Source organism: Anguilla anguilla, chromosome 7, assembly GCF_013347855.1.
Source record: "Anguilla anguilla isolate fAngAng1 chromosome 7, fAngAng1.pri, whole genome shotgun sequence".
NCBI classification, from domain to species: Eukaryota; Metazoa; Chordata; class Actinopteri; order Anguilliformes; family Anguillidae; genus Anguilla; species Anguilla anguilla.
This window is the reverse complement of record NC_049207.1, coordinates 35613473-35641277: the sequence shown is the minus strand read 5'-3', so window position 1 is coordinate 35641277 and position 27805 is coordinate 35613473. Positions and strand designations below refer to the sequence as shown.

At 41.8% G+C, this 27805-nt stretch overlaps 1 protein-coding gene and 1 non-coding gene across 3 annotated transcripts; both read right to left on the bottom strand.

Annotated features, from left to right (window-relative positions):
• Positions 1 to 1415: 1415 nt before the first annotated feature.
• ptcd3 (pentatricopeptide repeat domain 3) lies at positions 1416 to 27796 on the bottom strand. 2 transcript variants are annotated; one of them, XM_035424470.1, is made up of 24 exons: positions 27555 to 27796; positions 26216 to 26268; positions 25899 to 25938; positions 25742 to 25787; positions 25580 to 25648; positions 25004 to 25108; positions 24470 to 24593; positions 24020 to 24129; positions 23810 to 23871; positions 22926 to 23013; positions 22551 to 22611; positions 19153 to 19235; positions 18920 to 19064; positions 11515 to 11565; positions 8648 to 8737; positions 4142 to 4170; positions 3874 to 3980; positions 3383 to 3461; positions 3202 to 3292; positions 2805 to 2890; positions 2572 to 2723; positions 2400 to 2441; positions 2126 to 2284; positions 1416 to 1578 (listed from the first exon to the last, which is right to left on the bottom strand). In XM_035424470.1, exons 1-24 carry the CDS (start codon positions 27587 to 27589, stop codon positions 1518 to 1520), a joined length of 1968 nt encoding a protein of 655 aa, XP_035280361.1. In that variant the 5' UTR covers positions 27590 to 27796; the 3' UTR covers positions 1416 to 1517. The 2 variants fall into 2 exon arrangements, with proteins under 2 accessions (XP_035280361.1, XP_035280360.1); XM_035424469.1 differs by lacking the exon at positions 27555 to 27796 and adding an exon at positions 26541 to 26699.
• LOC118232674 lies at positions 3574 to 3715 on the bottom strand. Its single transcript, XR_004766377.1, has one exon. It is a non-coding gene; the product is annotated as a small nucleolar RNA SNORD94 (small nucleolar RNA).
• Positions 27797 to 27805: the final 9 nt, after the last annotated feature.

Here is a 27805-nt window from a genome sequence, read left to right as displayed (position 1 = left end):
CACATATGGCTAACCCAGGTTCAAAGATATGAACAACCAACCTTCCTAATAGCTGGTGGCAGTATTGAGGCTTATGGATTCCTACATAAACTGCATCCATCCATTTTGTAACCTGCTTATTGTATACAACTTGTATACTCAATAGGCAAGTAAGCTGTTTTGGACACGACCCAGGTCAGGATCTTGGGGGGTGGGGTGCTGGAGCTTTTCCCAGCATGCATTGAGCAAGAGGCAGGATTACACCCTGGACAAGTCACCAATCCATTGCAGGGCACACTATTCACTTACGCTCATACCTACAGGCAATTTATACTTAAACTGCAGAACTGAAATAAGAACTGCCAGCTTTCCACAGGGATCGAGAAACATTATAAAGCACCTATGCCTTGGTATAAGACACCATCAGTTCCATGAGTTGATACATGTATTAAACAAAGTCCAATTTCCACTTTATTTGTTGAATTAGCTTTTGTCATGGCAAATTATTAAAAAGCCTTTGTGCAATTCACTCCTGAAACAAGTAGAATCGGAGAACTGTTCAATTTCTAGTCCTCTACACAATATTCTTCCGAAAGATTTTATCAGACCTCACCTAGTATAAAAAATAATTTTAAAAACAATAATGTAAATGTGTTTCCTGTAATGTTCTGTCTTCTGTGGAATTGAAAATAGGCATTGAACATAAAATATAACTATAGAGAATGGGCAATATAGTCAAAATAAGCATAACCCAATTTATCACACCTACATAATGGCCTACCCACTACCATGGCACCATGTAGCAACAGGAACACTTTTAGAGGCCCTGTCACTGGATTGGGCCCAAGGGAGGATAGCAATATTGGCATGTTTTTTTTTCCCCCATTAAATTGTACCCCCATCTCCAAAGTCCACAATGACAAGACAAAAAAATGTGCAAATTATTGTTCTGACCAATCTAGCTTAAGTGTGCCAAAATATCTGAACCAGACATAGAACCCAACTTTTAATTTAGTTATCAAAACATTAATCTGCAACATGTTGGTCCATTTTAACTGAAATCTGCCCATGTAAATAAAGGTTTTTATAGTGAAACTCAAAGGACTTTTTTGTATATTTTTCCACATTTTTGGAGATTTAAATTTCCTTCCTTTTTGTTTGAAAAAACAAACCATTTTGACTGCTTTTTGTTACTTGATCAGTACCCACACACCTACTGGATTAAAAAAAGAATTGGTTACTGGAGTCGAGACCTGGTATAAGAAACAAAGTTCGCTAACACTGCAAATTAAGGTAAACTGCTGAGTTTTTTCCCCGATAATACACCTTAGATGTTATGGTAAAGTACTACGAAATATGAGTCTTATCCTCACTTATAAAAAGCACAAGTTACACACAGATTCCCCAAGTGGCCCTTTGAAACCACGACACACAAACAAGTTTCAGCTAATTTTTATTAGATTTCAGACAAACACATACAGTAGCTTTCTGAAAATGAGCCTTCTTGGCTCTTGAAAACAGCTCAGCCTAAAAGGACATCATTCATCCTTGCTGCTGTCGCTCTCACTGTCACTGGCTTCCAGCTCTGAAAGAGCTTTCCTGAAAGGAACACAATGTTTGTCACAGGCCCGTCCACATGTGCACATAGAACAGAGACTCATACCACATATGACACGGATAGAAAAATATGTACTGGTCGAAAGAAAGTATTGCAGACAATCTGTTCTAGCAACAGTTGACATTCGTAAAGCTAGGCCGGGAAGAAATAATTAGTCAAGACTTTGGAATTAGATGTTAATTTGTATCAGCTCAATCAACAGGTAAAGGCTCAACCTGGTGTTCATGGTTTAACTGAGAGGCGGCACATTCACAGACCAGACCTCTCATTTCAGAGAGTATAATGGGAGGTGAATTCCAGAGATTGAAATACTGAAGCGTTTTTATCAAGCTCTGGACCACACCTGCCATTAGCTCCTTGCATTCATTCGGTGATGCTTTGGGGACTTGAAGAACCCATGAAGCCATCTCATCTACCGTTTCATGTGCAAATCAGCAGAGTTGAAAGATGGCACCAACACCAACGTGAACTGGCTGTCCCTGGTTTGTTCATGACTTCAGTTGCAAGTGGTACAGTGTGCCATCTTACTTTTGCTCGTCACTGAGCTGGAACTCTTGTGCCACCCTGTGCGCAAGTCTTGTGGTGGTAGGCAGGCTGAAGCTGTGGGAGAGCTGCACCAGCTCCACAGCCAGCTGGGGGTTGTTGGTGCTCTGGGCGCAGCACACAAACTCCTCCAATAGTTCCGCCCTGTGGAAAGGACAAGTCCGGCCTCCATCAAAACATTGAGACAGTTTATCGAAGCACCAAAAACTTTTCACACATGCAGGCATATGTACAGCAGAAAGTGTGAATGCGCACTTACGTGGGGACTCTGTTGTTTCTCTTGAATAGCTCCAGCATATCCCTGTATGAAATTAAAGTACATTTGAGACATGCTGAAAATTTGATTCACGTCAACGGGCCTGAATATTGTGATATCCGTACAGCACTGCCCAAAAAACAATTCCATCCACCCCCGCCTCCCCCGGTCTCACCAGGCCTCCCGTGTCCTGGCAGCAGCCAGCAGCACGGAGATGATATTTCCCAGAGCACTGGCTGTCCACGTCAGAGCCGTCTTGGCAGAATGATCCCTCTGCTCAAACACCTTCTTCATGTCCAGGGCACAGTTCGCAAAGGACTCCTGGACCTGCACAGATCAGAGACCACGTCAAGCACGCAAGAGCTGTGTCCCGCGCAGGGAGCAGTGTCCTGCCCCCACTTCCCTTACCTCTGAGCTGTGCTTGTCCCGGGCCATCATTGTCAGTACCTCCTCCACCAGCTCTGCCCTGTGCGCATGACCCAGCTGCTTTATGTCTGAGGAACAGGCCATAGCAACAACATCATTATTGCTGCACTATGCATCATGCTATAGTCTTAGAACTAGCTAAAAACCATAGACTAAATAAAAACATGCTGCTACATCCATTTATCCAATGGCTGACCCTAGGGGCCCATCGCTTTGAATTCATTAGATTTTATTGGCCTGGCCACCGAAATCTGAGATTACATTTTCTTCCTTTTCTGTTCATTAACAAACTTTCAAGCACTGAACGAAATAGTCAAATTATTATCAACTGACATTGTTAAATTTGGCCAATTGATGAATCGGTCTCATTCTTTCTAACCTTTCCATATCTCCGGAATGAGGTCCAGCCTGTTGTCAGTGTCCAACGCCTGGAGCAAATCCCGAAATGCATGAGAGGTGGGGAAGTATAGCTGCAGATACAACAAAAGCAGGTCAAATATACCATACAGTTAACCAAAGTCTGAAACTCACTGAATTGGTAGATGTGTGTTCCTACTCACCGAGGGGGTGATCTCTCGGTACCACTTCAGCACCACATCAACATGTTCCATCATGCAGAGCAGGTTGAAGAACCTTCCACTGTTTTGGAGTGGGCCAGAGAGCGAGAGAGAACAAAAGAGATGGGAAAGTGTGAAGGTGAGTCCTCCCAGACAGCATGAAAATAAAGGCTTGCTGCTGTGAAGTGGTTTGTGAGGCTCAGATTTTGGCGTTTGTTTCACGCTGACGCCTGCTCCAGGAAAGCTGGCCACGTGCCGGCTGAACAGAGCAGTAGCCAGCGCTCAGCCCCCATCATCAGCTGAGGTCCGTACCCCTGCGCCAATCATCACTGCCGACCATACTGCCCTGTACTGAAAACCAGACCACAATAACTCAGGGAATCTGGAACCAGACTAGCTTTCTCCCACTGTAAAGCTTTAACCAGACTAGCTCATTACAGTACTTTCCCACTGTAAAGCTTGAACCAGGATGGAACAAGGACAAAGACACTCACTAGTACATGCTCTGTTGGTGGGAATCTCCCAGTAGCTGCCAGTTGTTTCCTTCCCCCAGGAATCTGTGAAGTCTATACGCCAGCTCAATATCCTTCAGGTCCAAACACTGAAGAGGCAGAGGAGTTCAGAGCCCAGGATGAACATACAGATCAAAAGCACAATGCACTGCATCACAAAAATAATCACTCATACTTGCAGTCTAAAAATCAGACCCCCATTTCAGTCCACATTCAAAATGTGCTGAATTTCAAAATGAAGAGGACTTACTATTCTCATGGTACTGGGGAAGAACTGAACTGAAAGAAATCAGGAAAATCAATAATTTACAATCAAAAGCAACAGAAAAGAAACCTACAAATGACATCACTCGTCTATCCAGTCAATTTTAAAAAGCATAGTGTGATATTTGTATTATGTTCGTACATAAATTAGACAAATATCCACACACCCATTGACTAAATCTACATGTACTCAGATGAACTAAACATCATGAATTTTCCTTATTCTACTTTTGCAATCGTTTCAGTGGGTTCAGTGGCTCGCGAATTCGGGCCTTGCCCCCCCTGTGTATGCTGGGTTTTGTATCAACCACAATTGCAATCCTAGAATTTTGTTGTGAATTTTTCTTAATTACTATTACTCTTTTCATGTTTAGGGGGTTTATTTACCCTCTTAAGCATTATGTTGGAAATAGCTAGCTATGCATGCCATGATAAGTCCAATATTCACATTGTGCTCTTTAGAAAAGCATTACAGAGGTAACAAAAAAATGTTTTAACTGATTAAAGACTGAGGTGAAACAATAGGCTCCTAATTGGTGAAAGTGTGGACATAGAGCCACTAAAACTAACCATCTGGTAGATAATGAAGAATTCAAAGACAAAGCAAAAAGAAAATGAGCCAAACCTGCATGAAAGAACTTCAAAACATGCTCTCAGATATGTAGTGCTTAGATTATGGCCTTAGAGAGGGAAACAGTGAATTTGATACAATATCATATTGCTTCTAAGAATGTGGCCTGACCTCCCCGTCCCAAGCTTCAAAGCAAATGTGATTGGAGGAATTTAAAATCCACCGCCACCCGAATCTAAGCAGACATTCTATGGGTCTCACTTCCTGCAGAGTTGGTCTCAGAAAGGACAAACCAGAAGACACAGGACACCATATCGGTGGTCGGAGACCCTGCATGGCTACATGCCTAACATTTCCCTTTCCTGTTTCCTCTAAGTTTGAATGCAATCTTTAGGTAGGCCAGTCATTGTCATAAATGAGTTTGACCCCCCTTCCCTTCTCTCCTACCCCTTAACTCGGCATCACCCAATCCTTACCCACTATGCTACGCTGTCGCCACAGGAAGAAAGAAAAAGTTTTTATTTTTTTTTACTTTTGGTGGTGGTTACTTGGTTGTATGCTTTGGCTGGTTTCCTTTCATCCTGTGGCGCTTAATCCAGAAGTGGGTGATACTTTGGCATGGTCTGGCTTATCCATCTCTCTCTCTTTTCTGGTATTTCAAAATAGCTTAATGTTTTGTATAATGTCTTCTGTTTTGTAATGTAGAAGTAGTGAGCCTGCATTCAATAAAGAACGTATGATTTCAATTAATTAATCTAATTGACTACTTCATAGTGAATGTGGTTATTTTGTCTTAAACCTGATATAGAGATTGTTTTGACTTGTTGGTTGATTAGACCAGTTCACTGTAGACTGACCTATCAATGAATTCGGCGATTTAATTAATAATTATGTTTAAAATGAAAATGATCAAATTAAAGCACATAAAATATATTTTATATGTAGGTTAAGTAAGGGGTTCTAGCATGCAATATCACTTGTGTTCAGTATTCAGAGTGCTGAACATTTTAACAAGGGCAATGACTGTTGGAACTGCTGGATTCATAAAATTAACATATTTTTAATTAATCCTTGTTGTCCCACACATTGTGAGCAGACTGGTAACCGACATCAACTGTACAATCTCTTCTGAAATTAAGTCTCAAAATTAAGCTACAACCACACATGGACCAGTCACAAAGGAGAGAAATGAGGGAGTTGCCAGCCTCTGCTACTGATCCTAAATTTAAATGGGAGATCTGTGCTGAGTGCCTTGTTTTTGAGAGAAGGTGGGAGGAATTCCGTGTTATCCAGGCGTTGTTGGGCTAAGAGTCAATAGATGACCTCAGCAGGACACAATTTGAAAGACTATACTTCCTTGTTTTGGGATATCATATGAAGAGTACTCCAATGCAGAGGTACCCTGCTGCAGTCTCTCTAGAGCACTACCTCCGCAATCACCCACGGATTCCACAGCACGCAAGCACGAAAGTGGAGAAACCAGGACAGTCCCCTTTTCCTCCCATGGAGTTCCGCCATGGATATACTGACAGAGATGTATTTCCAGGACATCACTGATGCCATGGAGGAAGCCTGTGAAACAGCCAAAATCAGTCTCATACAGGTCCCTGGAGTGCAGATATGGCACCACCCCCTACCAAGGACTGCTACAGAGGGCAACACCCTACCACAGGAAACGAGAGGACTGTAGGAGGTGGGAACAGCCATTGCAGACTATTCTCCCTGACTGTACTGCAGGAGGTGGAGTTGGCAATCACAGATGACTCCCCACACCCAGGAGAGGGGACTGGCACCCTCCAGGAGATGGAGACAAGTCTCGCCCAACAATCACAAACAGACAGAGGACAAAGGACCAGATGCCACAAACACTTCGCCAAGTTGTAAAAGCCCTCCTGCTATTGGCCCGCAGCATGGAGAGATCCTGGGGCAAAACCATGGGCTTCCCTCACCACTCCAGTGGACAGTAAAGAGAAGAAACCTGCCTGAGGGACTCCAGTGGTTCATGCTGAGGGCCGGACACAGGCGAAAAGGTCTGGCCCATCTTGGATTCCCTGCAGCTTCGCACCTCTGTCCGCACTGCAAGAGAGGGAGCCCCTGGTCCTCTCCCCCTTGGACTATGCGCCCAAAACTCCGCCTTACCAGGAATTTACCTTTAACAGGTTCCTGTACAGCCAGAGTTTTGGGGAAAATGGTGGACTGTGTGGCACACAAGGTCCTGGGCAAAATGAGAATGTACTCAAGGGTACAGGACTAGGGAAGGAAAAGCCCTGAAGGTGGATGTAGGAAGTGCAATGGCTCCCATTTGCCATGTTCATCATGGTCAAGTGGGACTGACTGACAGAAGGTGCCCCCTTTCCAGGGGTTAAGGGCCACCTTCCCTCCGCTGCCAGAGAACAGCAGTCAGCAGTTTCTCATGGGGGTAAAACTGGCAGAACTTCCAATCACCACCTTTGGATTACCCACAAGAACTACGTCCATCCAGTTGTTTTGTTCTCAGCTGAATGCAGTGTTGTGTTGAGGTGTCAGTCTAAAGGTGTAACACTGACTTTTGTTTCTGTTTGGAGAAAGGTGTCAAATAGTACGTTTTTGTTAGGAATTTCACTGTACGGACCAATGAGCTTGTTGTGAGGGTGTGCTTATGAGTGATTGTTAGAGTCTACGTCTGCAATACTCATCTGACGAGTGATGACAGGGTCCGAAGGCCATTTTTGTAAGCGGGACGCTCAGTGATGAGACAGTGATGCAGCACACCTACCCCCCCTGAGAAACAGATCCAGACTATACGGAGCAGTTGAAACATGACAGGATCACAGGCCAGACGGTGAAGAATCCAACAGGGTAATGGAACTTAAGAAAGAGACTGCAGCAAAGATGCTATGGTTCACACACACACACACACACACACACACACACACACACACATCACACACATATCACACACGCACACATATCACACACGCACACATGCACACATATCACACACGCACACATATCACACACGCACACACATCACACACGCACACACATCACACTTGTGGCTCCCCCAGGCAGGAGACTGGCTCTAAAGACTGCCTGTTGAGATTACCAGACACAACAGGGCTCTAACATCACCCTTACCAGCACAAATGTCTAGAGAAATTCCTCATCACAGGTAAGACAGGACAAAAAGGACTTTCAGTTAACACAATGTCTGTACACATCTGTTTGGGCAACTTGGAAGGAAGTAGTTTTGTAACAGTTGGAAGTGGGCATCCGAGTCCTGCATCTAGGTCTGCTGTTCTACATTTCATCTCTGGTTCTTCTGGACTATTCCGTGGTCTTTTGGTTTCTGCATTTAGGATTACTTTGGGACAAAATATATGGTTTGGTATCTTCTCTCATTCATTTCTTGTGTGACTGTCCATATCTGTAACCATTGTTAATTGTTTTAAGGTAGTTGAACATTAGATGTGAACAAATAACATCTGGTTGTGAGTTTTTGATAAAGGTTGGTCAAAACAGTTTGCTCTGCCTTTCAACAAATTTGGCAATTTGAATGATAATTCATATATTTGATAATAATTACCAAATTAAATCAAATAAGTATATTTTACATGTTGGGTAAGTAAGGTGTTTTAACGGTTGATGCACTTGTGTACGATATTCAGAGTGACATCAAACGAGGGTGTTAATGATTAAAACTACTGGGTTTGGAAAATTAAACATTTCAATTAATCCTCACCTTGCTGACAATGCTTCAACAACATAATTAGGAGCTTATTGATTCACCTCAGTCTTTAATTTAATCAGTCAAATCATAAATTTTTTATTTAACATGAAAAGTCAATTCTATGCATGACTCAAATACCATTACATACAGTACCATTCAGAGCAGTTTTTTCTAAATGTTAAAAAAATGTAATTCTACAAATACCCACATACCATCATCTGGATCTTGGGCAGAAAAGCTCTTCCCTGACACCTCGTCCATCACTTCATAGATGATTTTGGTGGGGTTGCGGGCAGATGCAGCTGCAACGACAAAGGTGGGGTGAAGAGGTTAGCCAGGCAGTGTGGTGCAGAGGAGGTCAGAGAGGGAGTGTGGTGCAGAGGTTAGAGAGGCAGTGTGATGTAGAGGAGGTTATAGAAACAGTGTGGTGTAGAGGTTAAAGAGGGAGTGTGGTGCACAGGTTAAGAGGTAGTGTGTGTAGAGGTTAGAGAAAGTGAGAGGCAGTGTGGTGCAGAGGAGGTGAGAGAAGCAGTGTGATGTAGAGGTTAGATAGGGAGTGTGGTGTAGAGGTTAGAGGCAGTGTGGTGTAGAGGTTAGAGAGGCAGTGTGGTGTACAGGTTAGAGAGGGAGTGTGGTGCACAGGTTAAGAGGTAGTGTGTGTAGAGGTTAGAGAAACAGTGTGGTGTAGAGGTTAGAGAGGCAGTGTGGTGCAGAGGAGGTGAGAGAAGCAGTGTGATGTAGAGGTTAGATAGGGAGTGTGGTGTAGAGGTTAGAGAGGCAGTGTGGTGTAAAGGTTAGAGAGGCAGTGTGGTGTACAGGTTAGAGAGGGAGTGTGGTGCACAGGTTAAGAGGTAGTGTGTGTAGAGGTTAGAGAAACAGTGTGGTGTAGAGGTTAGAGAGGGAGTGTGGTGCAGAGGAGGTGAGAGAAGCAGTGTGATGTAGAGGTTAGATAGGGAGTGTGGTGTAGAGGTTAGAGCAGGAGTGTGAGTAGAGGCTTGAGAGGCAGTGTGGTGCAGATGTTAGAGAGGCACTGTGGTGTAGAGGTTTGAGAAACAGTGTGGTGTAGAGGTTAGAGAGGCAGTGTGGTGTAGAGGTTCGAGAGGCAGTGTGGTGTACAGGTTAGAGAGGGAGTGTGGTGCACGGGTTAAGAGGTAGTGTGTGTAGAGGTTAGAGAAACAGTGTGGTGTAGAGGTTAGAGCAGGAGTGTGAGTAGAGGCTTGAGAGGCACTGTGGTGTAGAGGTTTGAGAAACAGTGTGGTGTAGAGGTTAGAGAGGGAGTGTGGTGCAGAGGTTAGAGAGAGTGTGGTGTACAGGTTAGAGAGGGAGTGTGGTGCACGGGTTAAGAGGTAGTGTGTGTAGAGGTTAGAGAAACAGTGTGGTGTAGAGGTTAGAGCAGGAGTGTGAGTAGAGGCTTGAGAGGCAGTGTGGTGCAGATGTTAGAGAGGCACTGTGGTGTAGAGGTTTGAGAAACAGTGTGGTGTAGGGGTTAGAGCAGGAGTGTGTGTACAGATTAGAGAGGCAGTGTGGTGCAGAGGAGGTTAGAGAGGCAGTGTGATGTAGAGATTAAGAGGCAGTGTGATGTAGAGGTTAAGAGGCAGTGTGTGTAGAGGTAAGAAAAACAGTGTGGTGTACAGATTAGAGAGGGATTGTAGTGTAGAGGTTAGAGAGGGAGTGTGGTGTAGAGGTTAGAGAGGGAGTGTGGTGTAGAGGTTAGAGGGAGTGTGGTGTAGAGATTAGAGAGGGAGTGTGGTGCAGATGTTAGAGAAGCAGTGTGGTGTAGAGGTTAGAGAGGCAGTGTGGTGCAGAGGTTACAGAGGCACTGTGGTGCAGAGGTTCGAGAGGCAGTGTGGTGTACAGGTTAGAGAGGCAGTGTGGTGCACAGGTTAAGAGGTAGTGTGTGTAGAGGTTAGAGAAACAGTGTGGTGTAGAGGTTAGAGAGGGAGTGTGGTGCAGAGGAGGTGAGAGAAGCAATGTGATGTAGAGGTTAGATAGGGAGTGTGGTGTAGAGGTTAGAGAGGCAGTGTGGTGTAGAGGTTCGAGAGGCAGTGTGGTGTACAGGTTAGAGAGGGAGTGTGGTGCACGGGTTAAGAGGTAGTGTGTGTAGAGGTTAGAGAAACAGTGTGGTGTAGAGGTTAGAGCAGGAGTGTGAGTAGAGGCTTGAGAGGCAGTGTGGTGCAGATGTTAGAGAGGCACTGTGGTGTAGAGGTTTGAGAAACAGTGTGGTGTAGAGGTTAGAGAGGGAGTGTGGTGCAGAGGTTAGAGAGAGTGTGGTGTACAGGTTAGAGAGGGAGTGTGGTGCACAGGTTAAGAGGTAGTGTGTGTAGAGGTTCGAGAAACAGTGTGGTGTAGAGGTTAGAGAGGGAGTGTGGTGCAGAGGTTAGAGAGAGTGTGGTGTAGAGATTAGAGGGGGAGTGTGGTGAACACAGGTTAAAAGGTAGCGTGTGTAGAGGTTAGAGAAACAGTGTGGTGTAGAGGTTAGAGCAGGAGTGTGAGTAGAGGCTTGAGAGGCACTGTGGTGTAGAGGTTTGAGAAACAGTGTGGTGTACAGATTAGAGAGGGAGTGTGGTGTAGAGGTTAGAGAGGGAGTGTGGTGTAGAGGTTAGAGAGGGAGTGTGGTGTAGAGGTTAGAGAGGGAGTGTGGTGTAGAGGTTAGAGAGGGATTGTGGTGTAGAGGTTAGAGAGGGAGTGTGGTGTAGAGGTTAGAGAGGGATTGTGGTGTAGAGGTTAGAGAGGGAGTGTGGTGTAGAGGTTAGAGAGGGAGTGTGGTGTAGAGGTTAGAAAGGGATTGTGTGTAGAGGTTTGAGAAACAGTGTGGTGTAGATGTTAGAGCAGGAGTGCGTGTAGAGGTTTGAGAAACAGTGTGGTGTAGATGTTAGAGCAGGAATGCGTGTAGGTTAGAGAGGGATTGTGGTGTAGAGGTTAGAGAGGGAGTGTGTGTAGAGGTTTGAGAAACAGTGTGGTGTAGAGGTCAGAGGCAGCTTGGTGTTAGACACATTCAGTATTTAATTGCATGGCAAATGGTGAAATAGTACTAATGATTGGCGTAATCTATACTAGCAACTAATCATTTGATTTTTACCTGCTTTGTAGAAAATGCCCATGACATGACAGTAAGTGGCCAAACTGGGCTCTGTAAGAGAAGAAAAACCCCCAAGTTAGAGCCTGACAAGTTAGAATGAAACAGGCAAGACTGTAACAAAAAAGACAAGCAAATAGTAAACATGTTATCCCCCACCAATGATGCAGTGTCGCCACCTCCAATTTCATTGGGTGGGGGACAATTTCTTGAGGCCTAAGGTTTGCTGTATGAGTACAGTTAAGCTAAGCTTTTAGTGGATGGTAAATGGTAAATGGACTGCATTTATATAGCGCTTTTATCCAAAGCGCTTTACAATTGATGCCACTCACTGGATAGAGTAATTTGAAGTAGGTGCACAACGTTGTACCAAAAAATGTGGAACAGCAGCATTTGCTGTTGACAAATGGCTAGTAAAAGATTGCAGAACCTAGAAAAATCTTCTTGCATCTACCCATTTCGTCATATTGGGAGTTGCAATCCAATCAGGGGAAAAAAAACAAATAAAAAAACTGAACATCTACCAACTTAGCAGTAGGCCAGGTCACTTCACAGCTAACGTTAGCTCACTACATTTCCATCATTTAGCAGACACTCCTATCCAGAGCAACTTACAATGTAAAGGCTAGTTTAAAGGTACACTGATTCAGGCATATCCCACACATACACCTGTGGGTGATCCTTACCTGCTGCCACTTAATAGTTTACTGTAGCCATTGTATTGATGGCGAGATGTGTCTTTATGAAAGCCAACTTTGCTTGGCAGTTCATTACCTTCTCAAAGGAAAACCAATTCTTTGATTAATTTGAACTAAACTGAGCACCATGAATGGAGTGATGATTTATGGGTCTAGGGTAATTTGCTAAGATTTCAAATTAAATTCTGTTATTACGTATGTTTTACAAAAAAAAGAATGATAAAGTCTCAGGAAAATCAAAGTACTAATATCTCAAAAATGTACGTGAGTACAGTAAAGTATTCATCTGAAATAAAACATGTTTTCAACGTACAAAAATGCCACGTTGCTCACACACACAAACCACTGTAAGTCATTACCACTTGCACAATCGCCTGCCATTAAAAGTACTGATATCAAAATTAAGCCAGTTTACAATAAACAATATTGGCTATCTTACCTAAAACAATTTAAACATGCTGTATTCCAAAGCAATGCAGCTACGGAATGCTTCCGAAATTATTTTAAGTAAGTTGGCCCCGAGTGTCAAACGTATCACTTAAAAAAATGCCCGCATGGAAGAACACATCATTTAAATGAATGTTTTCAACAGCTGATCAATACTTATACACCACAAAGGTTATATTCATGCTTGCTTGTAAAGGTAATTTCACAAAATGGATAGCCTCTCCAAAATTTGCGATTGTAAATATAATGCTGCAGACACATACATACAGTACATGCATACATACTGTACATACATCCAAACACACATAGAATACTTCATGATCCCTAGGACAACACTTACCTAGCAGCATATACAAAAGGCTGGGGTGGGAGTGGGGGGGAGACAATAAAAAGACAAATTTTTTATATTTAACCCTCCTATTATGTTTGGGGTCAAATTGACCCCATTCAATGTTTACTGTCTCTAAAAATATGGTTGCCATATTTTTTTGGCTAGATATTTCATGACTTTTCCTAACTTTATGGGGAAAACATGGCAAACATGAAATTAACTGAAAAAAATAGTTTCAATGTCCTTTCCACATGTTGCACGCATCAGTGTTATTGGGGTGATTTTGACCCCAAACTCTATTGATATATAAAACCATCATTTTGATCTTGTTTTTGTTGTGTTGGCTGAGGGCACTTTCACATGAATTTGTGTGTGTGTGTGTGTGTGTGTGTGTGTGTGTGTGTGAGAGAGTGAGAGAGTGAGAGAGAGAGCATGCTTGTGTGTGAGGAGAAAACATAGTTCCCTCGAGATCTCTGATCATTCTCGCAACATGGGGGCGGGGGCAAACTTATAATATGGGCTGCACACACAGCCCTCTAAACCATTTCTCTTTGTCAAAATCTTTAGTTGAGGCACAAATGCAATGACCACCAGACAGAGGTGTATATTTTCTGCTACTGAGGTTCTGTCACAGATCTTGGAGGGTGAAAGTGATTTAGATGAGGATGTGTCTGAGACTGAGGATAATGTTGAGGAGGACCCTGACTATGTGGCATCCTGCTCTGATGATGAGAATGTGGTATCGCAAAGGCTTCATTCTGACCCTCCTTTTGTTTCTCAACCACTAATAAACCGTCCTGTCATCTCTCAACCACCAATAAACCCTCCCGTCATCTCTCAACCCCCAAGAAACACCCCTGTCATCTCTCAACCATCAAGAACTGACATGTTCATTTCCAAAAATGGAGAACTACTGTGGTTCAGATCCCCAGTTGAAAGCCAGGGTAGACTTAGTGCTGCTAATGGCATCAAAATGGTTACAGGCCCCACCAGATATGCTATCAGTCATGTACAAGACAAAGTCTGCATTTGAACTCTTCATAACACCATAAATGCAGAAGGATATTCTTGAGATGACAAACTTAGAGGGGAAGCATGTGTGTGGTGACAATTGGAAAGAGCTGGATGTGACCCACTAGCAATCCTATTTTGGGTTGCTTATTTTGGCAGGAGTGTACAAGTCAAAAGGTGAAGCAACAGTAAGCCTTTGGAATGCTGACACTGATAGGGCAATTTTTCCAGCCACAATGTCTCTGGAGACATTTCATGTTTTCTCCCACATTATACGCTTTGATGACAGGGAAACAAGGCAGGGTCTACAGGAGCGTGACAAACTTGCACCTATCTCGTCTGAATGAAGAATTGATACCCACGGGTACCTAGTTGAGCTGTTATGTTCATTTTTTATCAAAACTCAATTCTGGTTATTAATTTACTTTTTATTGGTGTTTCTTCATTATTGAATAACGGTCATATGTTACTTATTGATGTTCTGAAGTGTTATCTGAACCTAAACATTTGAAATGTTTGACATTTTTAATATTTTTTCCTGGGGTCAAATTGACCCCGAACATAAAATGTTACTACGCTTGATAATAAAAGGTGCGTTTCTTTCCAAATGTTATTTTTCTTTTTTAATGAGCACTTAATACCAACATAAAGCCCTGCAAACACCAAAACATACTTTGTTTTCCATTTTAGGTCAATGAATGAGTACAGTCATTTGCATATTTCGCAATAGTCATAAAATCAATACTTGATGTATAAGGGGAGGATGGGGGGAGTCATGTTTTATTTACTGGGGTATTAAGATAGTCAGTAGAAATGCCTGAAGTAGCTGAGAGAGAAACTTCGGTAACACTTTCAGTTACAATTATTTTCTGCAGGTTTATATTGCTGGGGTCAAACTGACCCCAAACATGAAAGTTGTTAGTTAATTTGAACATAATAGGAGGCTTAAGTCTATGAAAAAAATATTGCATCTTACAAACCTATCCACACATACGTTTGTCCCAATAATGTACTACAGGCAGAGGCGTAACTTTGGTTTGAGAAGTGAGGGGGGCACAATAACACAGGGAGTCTGGAGGTACTCCCCCAGAAAAAAAATTGCAATTTGAATCCCATTTCCTGCATTTCTACACACATTTAGGGACTAAGGTAACCAATACAAAATCCAGGAAATAATTAAATTGGTCTTCATGCTAAATTTTGCCAGAATAGTACTAAATATGCATAAGAAAAACTGTCTTACTTTATATTTTGAAGAATAGGCCTGACAGATCTATGGTACGTTATTGTGGCACTATCGATAGATAATGTGTCATTTGCAATCACAGCAAATATACGACATAGGATTTTTCTCTGTGTAAAAAGAAACTGAACCAAGGGGAAAACGCCCCAAGTTTACAAACTCATCAACTGATTCGGACAAGAGCAAACGAACTATAGGTGTAAAAACGCCCTAACATTAAAGTAAACTAGCAGCGAGAGAGACTCTGCTTTTCATACATTGTTGACGGATACCTGCTGCGGTTTAAGGTGGAGGTGGACTCGTTACATAGGTTAATAGAAAAATCATGCTGTTTTACTGTACTCACTAATCAACCAACTCACATGTCCTTTCTTTCTTTTCATCACCTCTCCAAAGAAAGACATTAAATTTAACTGCTGTTGGCGTTTCATTTTTTATGAACTGCCGCTTCCTCATTCAGTGAGCAATTTTTCAAGTGCGTATGCATGGAACACGTCCGCGTCCACAGACACCAAAATGTACTATAGAACCGCGTAGGCAGGCTGTCCGTGTCCGCTACTCGTCTGTGGCAATTTTTTGGAGTAGGCTATATCAGGGCCTTACAATCAGCAGCTCAATTCACATTCTCAGCCGGAATCTGGCGGCTGGCCAAATAGTAGCGTATTAAGCACGATTTTTGCGGTTAAAAAAGTGTGGGGGGGGGGGGACACAAACGGGATTTTGAAAAGGGGGGGGGGACATGTTCCCCCCGTCCCCAGTGGAAATTACACCCCAGACTACAGGCTTGATATTCACATGAAGTTTCACCAAAGAAGTACAATACTATAATTTCTTCTGCAATGCTAAACAATAACATATCTTCTTTCTAAACATAATTTTCTAAACAAAATTATTTTATTAATGCATTTCATTCTAGATGTGCTGCCCATACACCCAAAGCACTGCATGCAGGAAGTTGTTTAAACATGTTGTGTATTCATTACAAAAAATATACATCGGTGTAAAACTGAAATTATTCTGCAAGATTATTCCCACTATAAATTATTGCTATTTCACACTTCGATATGACAGATGCTTTCAATGACCAAGTTCTCTTCACATGGTAAGATGAAAAAGCACAGGGCCAACTTACTTTAAATAATTATGGAAGCATTGGATAGCTGCATTGGAATACAGCATGTTTAATTTGTGTTAGGGAAAATTGCCAATATTGCTTATTGTAACTTTGATATCAGTACTTTTAATGGCAAGCATAGACTGTGCAAGTGGTAATGACATAGTGGTTTGAATGTGTGAGTAACTTGGCATTTTTGTATGTTGAGAATGTATTCTTCAGATATCATTTGTTTTTGCAGTGTGTTTGTAATGACAAACTGATAACAGTAATGCATAGAAATGTAGACTATGAGAAGTATGCGTACACATACATACACGCAAGCACGCATACATCATAGGCTGTCCCGGATGTAGACTGGTGTGACTGGGAGGCAGAGTAAGATTTTGGGGGGCCAACTCTATCGCATAATTTGTGATGAGTAGTGCAGCGGATCTGGGTGTAAAAAGGCAAATGAACCCTTGAAGAAACGCTTGTGGATTATGGTTTTGTGTGAATTCGTACAGTCTGATCAGCATTTACTGTTTAGCGCTAGCGCTTTGCTATATATATAAAACAAAGGCTGAAACAACCGGCGCGGTGGCGCAATTCAAAGTATAACAGGCTGGCACCAACAGAAATCCCCCCACTGTAAGTACTCACTGATTTGACGGTCATCCAACGAGCGTTCATTTACAAAATGTTCAGCGCCCGAGATGGCAACTTGTGTACCAAAGACATGAAGACGAATGATTGAATTGAATAGTTTAAACAGTATGTTTTCTGCAGAATGGGCATTTTGGTGAAGTCTGACATGATCACAGACTATTGTACAAAGGAATTATAGTAACCATGACTGAGTTTCCTTATTGGATGGTATATGCTGTATATGCTGTTGTTGAAGAAGCCTGTGAAATAGTGCATAAAAGTAGTACCAATGTACTTTTTTCATGCAGACTACTACTATTTATAATTATAAATGAGTCATGTTTTTAAATTGAATGTTTTGAATGGGGTGTTGTAGACACTACAGACGTAGTAATTGTTTGTATGTCGGTAGACAGAGAAGAGGGCAAGATGTCATGAATGTAAAATGCGGCATGTGCTGATAATAATGTTTTCTACAGTAGCCAAGTAAAGAAGTAGTTGGTAGAAACGCCACAGTGGTCAGCTGTTGCAAGTTCCAGAAATCAAAAAATCTGCTGTCATGAAATGCATTTGGCCCCCCATGCGTGACTTTTGCTAAACATATGCATTGAAGACTGTGACGTTGTGATAACTGCAAAAGCAATAGTATAAAGGGTAATTGGAAATTATTAGTTAGCAAGTAAGTGTGCATAAGAAATGAAAGATTTGCCTGAGCCTTGGGTTAAATTCAATCCTCTGACTTTGGCAACGATTCCAAGGCAACGACATTACCAGTGCACCACAAAGGAAGTAGCTGTCCAAGGTGTGAATTGTCTTGGTGAAATATGTCAATTCTGCATGTGTACCTGAAACGCATGCATTGAACAGTCTGATATAATTAGAATGTCAATATTGCATAAGGGAATACAGTTTTTAACACATACTTAGTTAAATGGGCATGAACAACTTTGCAATAAGAAGTTGTTTAATGCAGTCATGTGCTCGTGGTATTAAATGCAGGCCAGTAAGCACAACTCAGCTCCGGTTTTATTCCATATGGCCTAGCTATATTCTAGCCGGCCAGAAAACTCACAATGAAAGCAAATGTAGCCAGTTAACTGAACGTGTAGATGGTTATATCGTAATACAGTGTACATGTTTGGTGAAAGACGGGGTAGATTTGGTGCCCAAGGATCCAGAAGAATAAGTTGCAAAATCAATAGGTGGAAAAGGCAATAGGTGGAAAGTAAGAGACAATCATTAGTGAGCGAATAAGCGTGCATGAGAAATGAAAGATTTTCCCAAGGTGGGATTCGAACCTGTGACTCAGCAGTCCCAAGGCCACAACGTTAACTGTGAGCCACTAACTGACTAGCTGTACAGAGTGGGAATTTTTGTGGGGAAAAAGATATAAGTCCATTTTGTGTGTGTGTGTGTGTATGACATTTTGATTGGCTGGTATGGGTAAATGATTGGCTGGTGTTTATTATTTTACATTATTTGTGGGCCTGGGGCATTGTGATGATGTAATCGGGCAGGAAAAATAAGCAGAAGGAGGAGAAAACACGCAATCCCCAAAGTTTGGGGCTTTATTGTGCGGACTTGTGAAGTTGTTTGTGAATTCTGTCTGTTGACGTGAGGTCAGAAGGTATAGAAATGAATGTTTTTAAGGGCAGAGAGTTGGTGATTATTGAGATTATTTCTGTAGAAAAGCCTGAAAAGTGCCAAAGTCTCTGTGCTGTATAGGTATGGGGCATGCCGCTCCGCCAAGGCGTGACTTGGCAGGATGGCATACCTGCCATTGCAATACTTTACACCACTACTAACAATGTTTGTCAATGCTGCAAGGAAGGTACGGACAAGGCCCACTGCATACATTTCTTTGGTGTGGTGGACAACGGTCCTCTCTATTGGCTCAGTCAGGCTGACACTGGACGTTACATGGCTGTATTACTCACCAATGCCGAGGGCCTTCATCTCAGCAAGTGTGAGCAGGGCCTGAGTTCTCGCCAGAGAGCCACAGCGTCGCAGACTCTTCAGCACTGCATTAAAAGTTAGTAAGTTGGGCCTGACCTTCTGTTCTTCCATATGTTTAAGTAGCTCCTGTGGGGCAAAGATGAACCAAGATCACCCTATGGTGCCTCCTGCCAAGCACCATGTTGGCTCCAAGGCTGGCAGTTTCCACACTCACCATGATCAGGTTCCATTTCTCGTGGTAATCCTCCCGGACATTTGGGGCAGCACTGATCAGAGCATTGAAGGTGTGAACATCGGCTGAGGGGAGGGAAAGTCAAAATTCTTAATGCTCCTAAAAATAATCTTTGTTTGTTAAAGTGAAAATTATATGTACATTGGTATTCACACCCTTGCCTACATCTTTGCAATGTTAAAATTAGGGCTGTCAAAGTTAACGTGATAATAACGGGTTAACGCAAATTCGTTTTAAGGCCACTCATTTTTTTAACGCACGTTCTGTTATGATGAACGTTTGCCCGACCCTTATGCTACGTTCAAGACAACTCCTAACTAGTAAAAAACGAGGTCCGGTCGAATTATAGGTCGAAAATTCAAGCATCATTTCTGAGCTCCAACTTCCGGATTGGTTACGTCACATTAAGATAAATGGCGGCATTTGTAGTTCGTGGTAAGAAAGAAAAATGGTGTATTTAGGATTTTCATGCATTTTCATTTGGGGGTGTGATTATGTGATGTGTTAGTATGGTTTATGTTTCCCATTCGTTATAGCAATATGTGAAATTTAAAAGTTACGATATGCATCAGAAACTTTTTTCTCTAGCCAGCTTAGCTAGAAAACGTTATTTTGCTCAGAAATAAATGCAGCAAATGATAACGAAATACCTGACAGTGATACCATACTTACATTTCAGTACTACTGCAGCCTAACTGGTTTCGCGGTTTCACTCTTTACTCATTTAATATACTCCTTAACAATAAAATAAAGCAGTGTTTTCTGTGGGAATCCATGTTTTCCCGAGTGAAACAGCGTGAACGCAGTTTTTCATTGTCTGGGCATATTGTTTAGAAGGAGGGAGCTGCCTTGTCGTCCGACAATGTAAACAGGCTTGTCCGTTTAAGCAACTGGCTCGGTGCAAAGAAATAGAAATATAGCCTACCTGTTGTATCCAAAGAAATGGATAGTCTAACTGCAATATCCTAGTTCGAGTGCTAGTTCTGTATTATACTGTATTATACAAAACTGAACTGCTCTTCTTCCCGTACAAGACATCCTTGCTTCGTGAACTCTCAATCACGGTTGATGGCACCACAGTGACTGCCTCTCACTCTGCAAAGAGCCTGGGGGTGGTCCTGGATGACCAGCTGGACCTCAAGGAGCACATCAAGGCAACATCACGGTCCTGCAGATTCCTCCTATACAACATCAGGAGGATTCGACCATACCTGACGACGCACTCCACCCAGCTGCTCGTCCAGGCTACGGTGACCTCTCGCTTTTGACCTCTTGATTACTGCAACTCTCTCCTTGCAAACCTGCCAGCTTGTGCCATACAGCCACTTCAGATGATTCAGAATGCCGCTGCCCGACTCATCTACAACCTCCCCAAATTCCCCCACGTCACTCCTCTGCTGCGATCACTTCACTGGCTACCGGTCGCTGCCAGGATCCGATTCAAAGCCCTGACCCTTGCCTACACTGCCGCCAACAGGACAGCCCCCATCTACTTGCAGGACATGACTCAATTCTATGTGCCTGCTCGACCACTCCGCTCTGCGGCAGCAGGGCGTCTTGCAACCCCTCCCACCCGCCCAAAGGGATCACAGAGCTTCTCCACCCTAGCTCCCCAGTGGTGGAACGAACTCCCCGTCCCTCTCCGAACCTCCCCCTCACTATCCATCTTCCGCCGTGGCCTGAAGACTCATCTCTTCAGACTATACCTAGAATAACCACCACCACGCTGTGTATATATATATATTTTAAAAAAAATTAAAAAAATAAATAAAAAAAACCCTTTTTCCTGTCACTTGTTACATGTTGCCCCATCCCTGCACTTCTTGGTAAATTGTATTTGTCCTAATACTCTAGCTTATTCTTCTGCCTAGTTTGGCTTTGCAGATGTTAGACCAGGATAGTGTTCTTTGTTCTCGGCTAGAAATAGCTTTACAAAATAAGTAATTGTACCTTACTGAACCCGTGTTCAGCAGTTGTCTACGATCATGAAAATTTTGTTGTACGTCGCTTTGGATAAAAGCGTCTGCTAAATGCATGTAATGTAATGTAATACTCCCTTTCCACTGTTTCCTGCTCACTTTATTTATTGTTTAGTTTATATCACCCTGTTTTGATCCCACATAGTAGAAGGGTATGTTTATGTGAGCCTTTATTTTCCCCATGTGAGGTTGGACACAATTACGTTGTGTGATTTGCTTTAGAAGTGCGAGGGATCAAGGGAATGATCTTTGAGTAATGGAAAATTTAGCTGACCAATGTACCTGTTGTACAATGTGTCTGCTGTTGCGATGCATTGAGGTCCATCATTTTGTGTTAATGCTTAAAAAAAACCGAGATGTTTTATTGAACCTTTATAAGCGTAAAGTTGGACACACTACATTGTGTGAGTACTCATATTACGAAGTAATGTTAAATGTTAAATTTAGCATGTCAATATGCCCATCTGCTGTTGCCTGTTGGGCTTGAGTTTATCATGTCATGATTTGAGCATATTTTGTTACGCTAAATGCAGTACCTTTGAGGGTTTCTGGACAATATTTGTCATTGTTTTGGGTTGTTAATTGATTTCCAATAATAAATAAACATACATTTGCATAAAGCAACCATATTTGTCCACTCCCATGTTGATAAGAGTATTAAACACTTGAAAAATATCCCTTTAAGGTAGGCTACATTTTGAACAGATAAAAAATGTGTGATTAATTTGCGATTAATTGCGATTAAATATTTTAATCGATTGACAGCCCTAGTTAAAATCAATCCTTTATACATGTGCGGGAACTCCATGAATCAAAGACTTTGGAGTGTCATTATGAAATTCCTATCTTTAAACTTTATCTTAAGTGCAAACAGCCATTTCTGCATTTGTCTTACTTCAAGCACCCATATTCATATTTCCCATGATGTCTACATGCTTTGTAGGATTTTATTACAATGTCTGGCTTTACAGAACATGAAATAATTTTAAACCGGTAACATTAATAACTTACAGAAATAAATCATGCTTTATTAGTTTGTAACTATCGTAATAAATGCAAGTAGCAGCATACAGAATGAACCAAAGACATTTTTTTTTTTTTTTTAAGCGACACAAGTGCTCAAAATAACATGGTGGTTTTGGCAGTTGCAAGTATTTTTATTTGCATTAACTTTCATGCAAGGGTTTCTCTCCCCCAAGTTGCATGAATTTATAAAATAGGTGGATTTAATACATGAAACCATTTCATGAAAAGACGCCAAACTAAAATGGTGCCAGTCTGAATTTCCTGGCACACAATGTTTCTAGTAATCACTGTGAAGGCATTCAGACTGGTTCAATGAACGAAATGGTCGATTTAGACTAAGGTAAATTATATTTAAGTTATCCAGCATGGACTTACCTGTCAGTCTGTTATTCAGCATGTCCATATAAGTGCTGAAGGCTTTTGTGTCAGCTCCATACTGCAGATACACAGAACACTTACATTTATTTACACAATCCAGAAACAAGAGAAAACTAAAGAGAGTATTTCTATTTAAAAAGGGTAAAAAACAAATCTCACCAACTTGTATTTATTTTTTAAAATCTTATTTATAATTTTCTTGATAGCTGGCAGCTGAACATCATTTTAGACTTCCCTGAATAGACTTAAAAGTATTAGAAAACTATGGTAAAGTGTTTGGTTGGATAGACTAAACAAACGCATAAATACATAATACATTCTCACCACATGCTTTCCTGGGGGTTTCCTTGTTAACCATTACCAATTTCCTACCTTGACCATGCCTCGGATCAAAGCGCAGTAGGCCCTCTCGTTTCGTTCCGGCATCAGGTTGTATATTCTCTCTGCATTGTTGTTCTCTCTGTGAGAGACAAGCAGCTTTTTGAAACTTTTATTCATCAGGAGGATTTACTTCTTAAAAGTTAGGAAAAGTACAGATGTGTCCATACAGTCCATGCGATTAAGTGTAGGGGCTGATAAAGATGGCCACAATAAAGGAGCCCAACTGACCATAACATTACAGTCGACACCCACCCACTTTTGCTAAGTGTAAAAAGCTATTTCTGACCACAGTGAGTCCAGACCTCTGTTAATGTCTCATTGTACCACGGCACTGAATAGTTTAGCCCGGAGGGACGGCCCCCTGCAGACCCATATTGCTTGCAGCAAACTTGTTCTCCCAGAACTCAAGGACAAAACAAGCTCAGTTACTTACTGTCACTTACTGTAGTAACAGCCGTTTTGCATAATGCTAATGGTCACTTACTCACTGACGACCTTTGAGGGACAAAATTGTGGTCACTCACTCACTCACAGACGACCTTGGAGGGACGTTTTGTGGGACGCATGCGCTGGTGGTGTGAGCTAAAATGTGTCTGCGGAAGTGAGTTGCGCCGTGGGTCTGGACGGTTCCGTGCTTGTTCTCTTAAGACACAGTCTAAATAACTTGAGGAAAGCATTTGGTTGGATGTGCCAAATCCAGTCCAAATCTTGAAGTCAAGACTTCCAAGTACTATCTCTACGTGGGTGCTTGGTAAGCCCAAAAACCTTCCTGTGCGTTAGCTTAAAAATACAAATTGTTCCAGAAAATTAATAGTTAATTACAATACCCAGTCTGAGAAGCATCATTGGATGCCCTCAAAGTGAGTGAGTCTTACCTCCAGACTCTGCCCAGGAGGTTGCCTACCCTATGGTCCGCTCCCCTCCTCCTCGGAGTCTCCTGTAAAAGACAGAGCAGAGGTGTGCTAAAAACCCCTGGCAACTTTGTCTACAGTCTACCACCTGCCAGATACACCCTCCACCACCCCCCTGACTTTTCTACTGATGTTGGTAGTCGCCTCAGTGTCAAAATATTGTGGAACACATACTTGATCCTCTGCCACTTCCTTGGATGCCTCCCCTTGCATGGGGTCCAAGTCTCCATAGAAACAGATCAGATCAAGCAGGTCATTTGTGGTGTTGGTGGACACCACTGTGCCTATGTGAGGAGGAGAAAGCCACTTGACATGCACGCACTCTGTTGTGCCAAGCAGGAACACAAAGAAAACACTAATACTCCTATGAGCGCTGATAACCCAGCACACTAGAACAGCACTTTATAATCAAAACCTGAACCAAATCAATTGTTGCACTAGTTAACGGCTCCTAGACTTACATTACTATTAATGTAATCTACAGTTTTTCCAGGTCTAGTCTATTTCAATAGCTCTGAAATTCAGTGCATCAGGTGTACAAGGTGTGTGCCACTTGCCTGAAAGATGGACACAGAGCCTGTTGTAGGTTTGGGGACGTGAGGGAGAGGCAGCTGGTCCACTCACCATTCTGGAGGAGCTGATCAAACAGGTCCACAGCCATGCCCACCTTCCTCAGCTTAATCCTCTCTACTAGTGCAGCCTCGCTCACCTCTTCTATCTGAGGCTCCAGGGTCTCAGGCATCAGGCACTACAAGAGGGGTTACAGGAGAGAATTTGGCATTTCATACACACAAAAATGTCAAATGGTAAATATAACTGGAGTATGTGAAAACGGTGGTGGTGTTTGGCCCATCTTGGTGGTGGCGGCTGATGGAAAGCACTGCCTTTAGAAAATAAAACTAGTACAAGGCTGTTACAAAAGACTCAGAAAAGCATTTTCTATGCTTTGCATTTACAAATATCACCACTGTACTACATATTTAGCAGCAGAAGACATAAAACATCAAGCATATTTTTAAATACACCCACCGTTACAGTTGTATAACATCTCCTGTCATTCTGGGAGCAGCAAAAGGGTATTAAATTATTTCTTTAGAATGGTTCACGCAACCATTTTTCAGTCAGGATATTCTCCCCTACATAAACTTACAAACTTACAGGTATATGAGGCTCAGCAAAGTCTTTCAGGAAGAACTTAGGGTAAGTGTTGATAATGTACTTTGCAGCATTCCTGCCAGACTCCAGGGAGAGGGAATACAGTTTCTGTTGAGAAATCAAAATGCTCATTTTTTAAAAATGCATTTATTTTTAAATCAAGGATATGACTTCTTATCTGCTTCTGTGAACATTTCTTATAGATGCAGACTGAAAGCATCCAATTGGTCTGGGTTTATCAATGCATTTCAAAATCTTGTATACTCTGGCAAACAAGAGTACTCTTGAAACAAAATGGTGCAACAAACGGCCATTAACATGTTCTTAAAGGACAAGCATTTTTCTGAAACTATGTGGTTTACATTTTAGATATTGTACCATGCACATATTTCCAATTCAAGTTGGAATTTAAACTTGTTTTCTGACTAATGGCAAAGAGCATTAAAAAAATGTGTTCAGCAAAATGTTTTCCCTCTGCTCTCAAACAACCCCAAGGTTAGGTCAGGTACATCAAGTTTACATTCAGGGTAGTGTTTGGTCAAGAGCCTTACAGAAACGCTGGAGAGCATCATTACTCACAAACTCAATAGTCGTCCTTGGGGTGAGGTAGGGGTCATCTTGGAACATGTATCGTGATGCAGTGGGATCCTAAAAACAATATATTTTTTGTTTTGTTTACCACAGATTACATGCTACAACTGCAGCACTGACCCAGGAGGCAAGATAATATACAAACCGTACCCTGTTGACAGTGGAGGCAAGCGATTTCAGAACGGCTAGTTTGTCCCTATTGAAGACAAAAGAATGACTCATTATTTCAACAGATCAAAAGTGTTTATTTTCCAAGCTTGTCTTGAGAAAATCTGTCAAATGCTTTCAACCACCAGAAAGCACCTACCATGTCTTCTTCTTTGGAATGACAATCTCTTCCACAGAGCCTGCGAGTGAACATATCCCCTGCTCAGCGACTTACAATTTACGACATATCAAATAATTTTAAGGTCTGAAAACCGGCTTACTGGCTTATGTGACTGTCTGCCCATCAATACCAACACTGCCAAGCTAGCTAATGGCTAACACCATCAGACTTTACGTCAACTTATATGATACAAGACACCACGTAGTTATAAGCATTACCTTCTGCTTCTACAAACTTCAGTTGTTTATAGGTTTAGCTTAACAAAATTAGACTTATCAAACTAACAGCATGCCTACCTGCTTTCGGAACTGTGGCGTTTTGGCCTAAGGCTGAAGTCACGGAAGAATTCCTGTACAATAGAAGGCCAGTTTAAATACATCCATAGAAAACAAACAAAACAAAACCTGGAAGGAAATCTTAAAAAAGCAGAACACAATACGAACAAAGCGAACCGTAACATGCATGTGCTAACGGTAGCAACATTTTAAGAAACTGAACGACACAGCCAAACACAACCAGGTCAAACGATGTGGATCAATCGGCAGCAAAACAGACAATTGTGACACACATTTTATTTGAATAAAAATGAAAGCTATATCACATGTATCAGATTATTCTTACCTCCGAAGCAATAACTGTTCAAATTTACAAATAAATATTCTATTACTCATATGGACATGTAACCCTGCTTTAGCACACGGAGCAGCCATTGTATCACCTAAGAACTCTGGGAAGGCATTGACATGCGTATTTAACTAGACAGGCGTTCAGCTAACCTAAGCTTTCTCGTAAGCTTGTCAAATCCCGGAAGTAAGCCTGTACTGCGCGTTTTGAGGGCAAAACATTGGAGCTCCCATTAAAGTGAATGGGGAATATCTGACTTTTGTAGGCAAAATAAAACGTCCTCGATGTTATTTTGAAACTCGATTGACGACCATTATCGTTCATATGAAAAGCAGATTGAAAACATGCATTATGTAATAAAAGATTCGCATTTTAAGAAATATTTCCCAAGAATTATGTAGCCTACCAAAACAACCATTGTTTCACAAACTGTTGCACATAATGAAATTTATGATCACAAAAAATGGACCGATGACGTTGTTAATTCACTTTGATTTCTGCATTGAATTCAAGTATGCGCAGTAGAGGCTGTTTCCTGTTACTAGGCTTCGCCCATTTCAATCGCTTATTTTATCAGTTTTTGCTTCCTTTCCTTGTGTCCTTAGTAAGGCGCAATGAAGAGTGAGGCCGAACGGGTCAAAATACTTGAAATTAACGTCTGGAATCATCGACGTAAATTTCCCGTATTGATTTAATTTGAGTTAATGGAATTTGTTCATTAAAAATTATTTTGGCTGGATCCATACTGGGAAAGGACGCAACGAAGGGATGCAAGGACGGATAAAACCAGCGAATGGAATGAGTCTTGATGCCCATTCGAACATTTAGTCAAACTTTTTACAATTCAGATATTTTTCTTACAAACTAAACAAGTAACATTTTGATTTATGTCTGGGTTTCCCAGATAGTAAAGATACAATACCATACGTTTTTTAAAACAATTTTTAAAAGTCGTTTCTTATAATATTTTTTCTTCTTCATATTTGAAGTAGGCTTGGACAGATTCGTTACCTTGCCAGATTGAATAACCTGATTAATTTTGTCATGCCGTCACATTTTTATACAACACGACCAACCAACTGGAGATCACTGTTTCTCTCAATGCCCGGGTTTTGCTTTAATATCCGTGTAAAAATTAAGATGATCGGTCGCAATCCATTAAATTTACTGACTGATTACAAATATGAATTGTGGAACACCATTGACTTGCTGTATAACATGCAAGTCTTGGTAGTTCTTCCGCCATCTTTGTCAGAACTACT

Bases quoted from the DNA above. Each gene is read 5' to 3' on its own strand.
- ptcd3 (XM_035424469.1), bottom strand. From the start codon at position 26,629: ATGGCTGCTCCGTGTGCTAAAGCAGGGTTACATGTCCATATGAGTAAT. The intron at 25,788-25,898 runs GTAGGTGCTTTC...TGTCTTCAATAG, and splicing joins ATTCCAAAGAAGAAGACATG to GGACAAACTAGCCGTTCTGA. The intron at 3,462-3,873 runs GTGAGTGTCTTT...ACTCCAAAACAG, and splicing joins CACCAACAGAGCATGTACTA to TGGAAGGTTCTTCAACCTGC.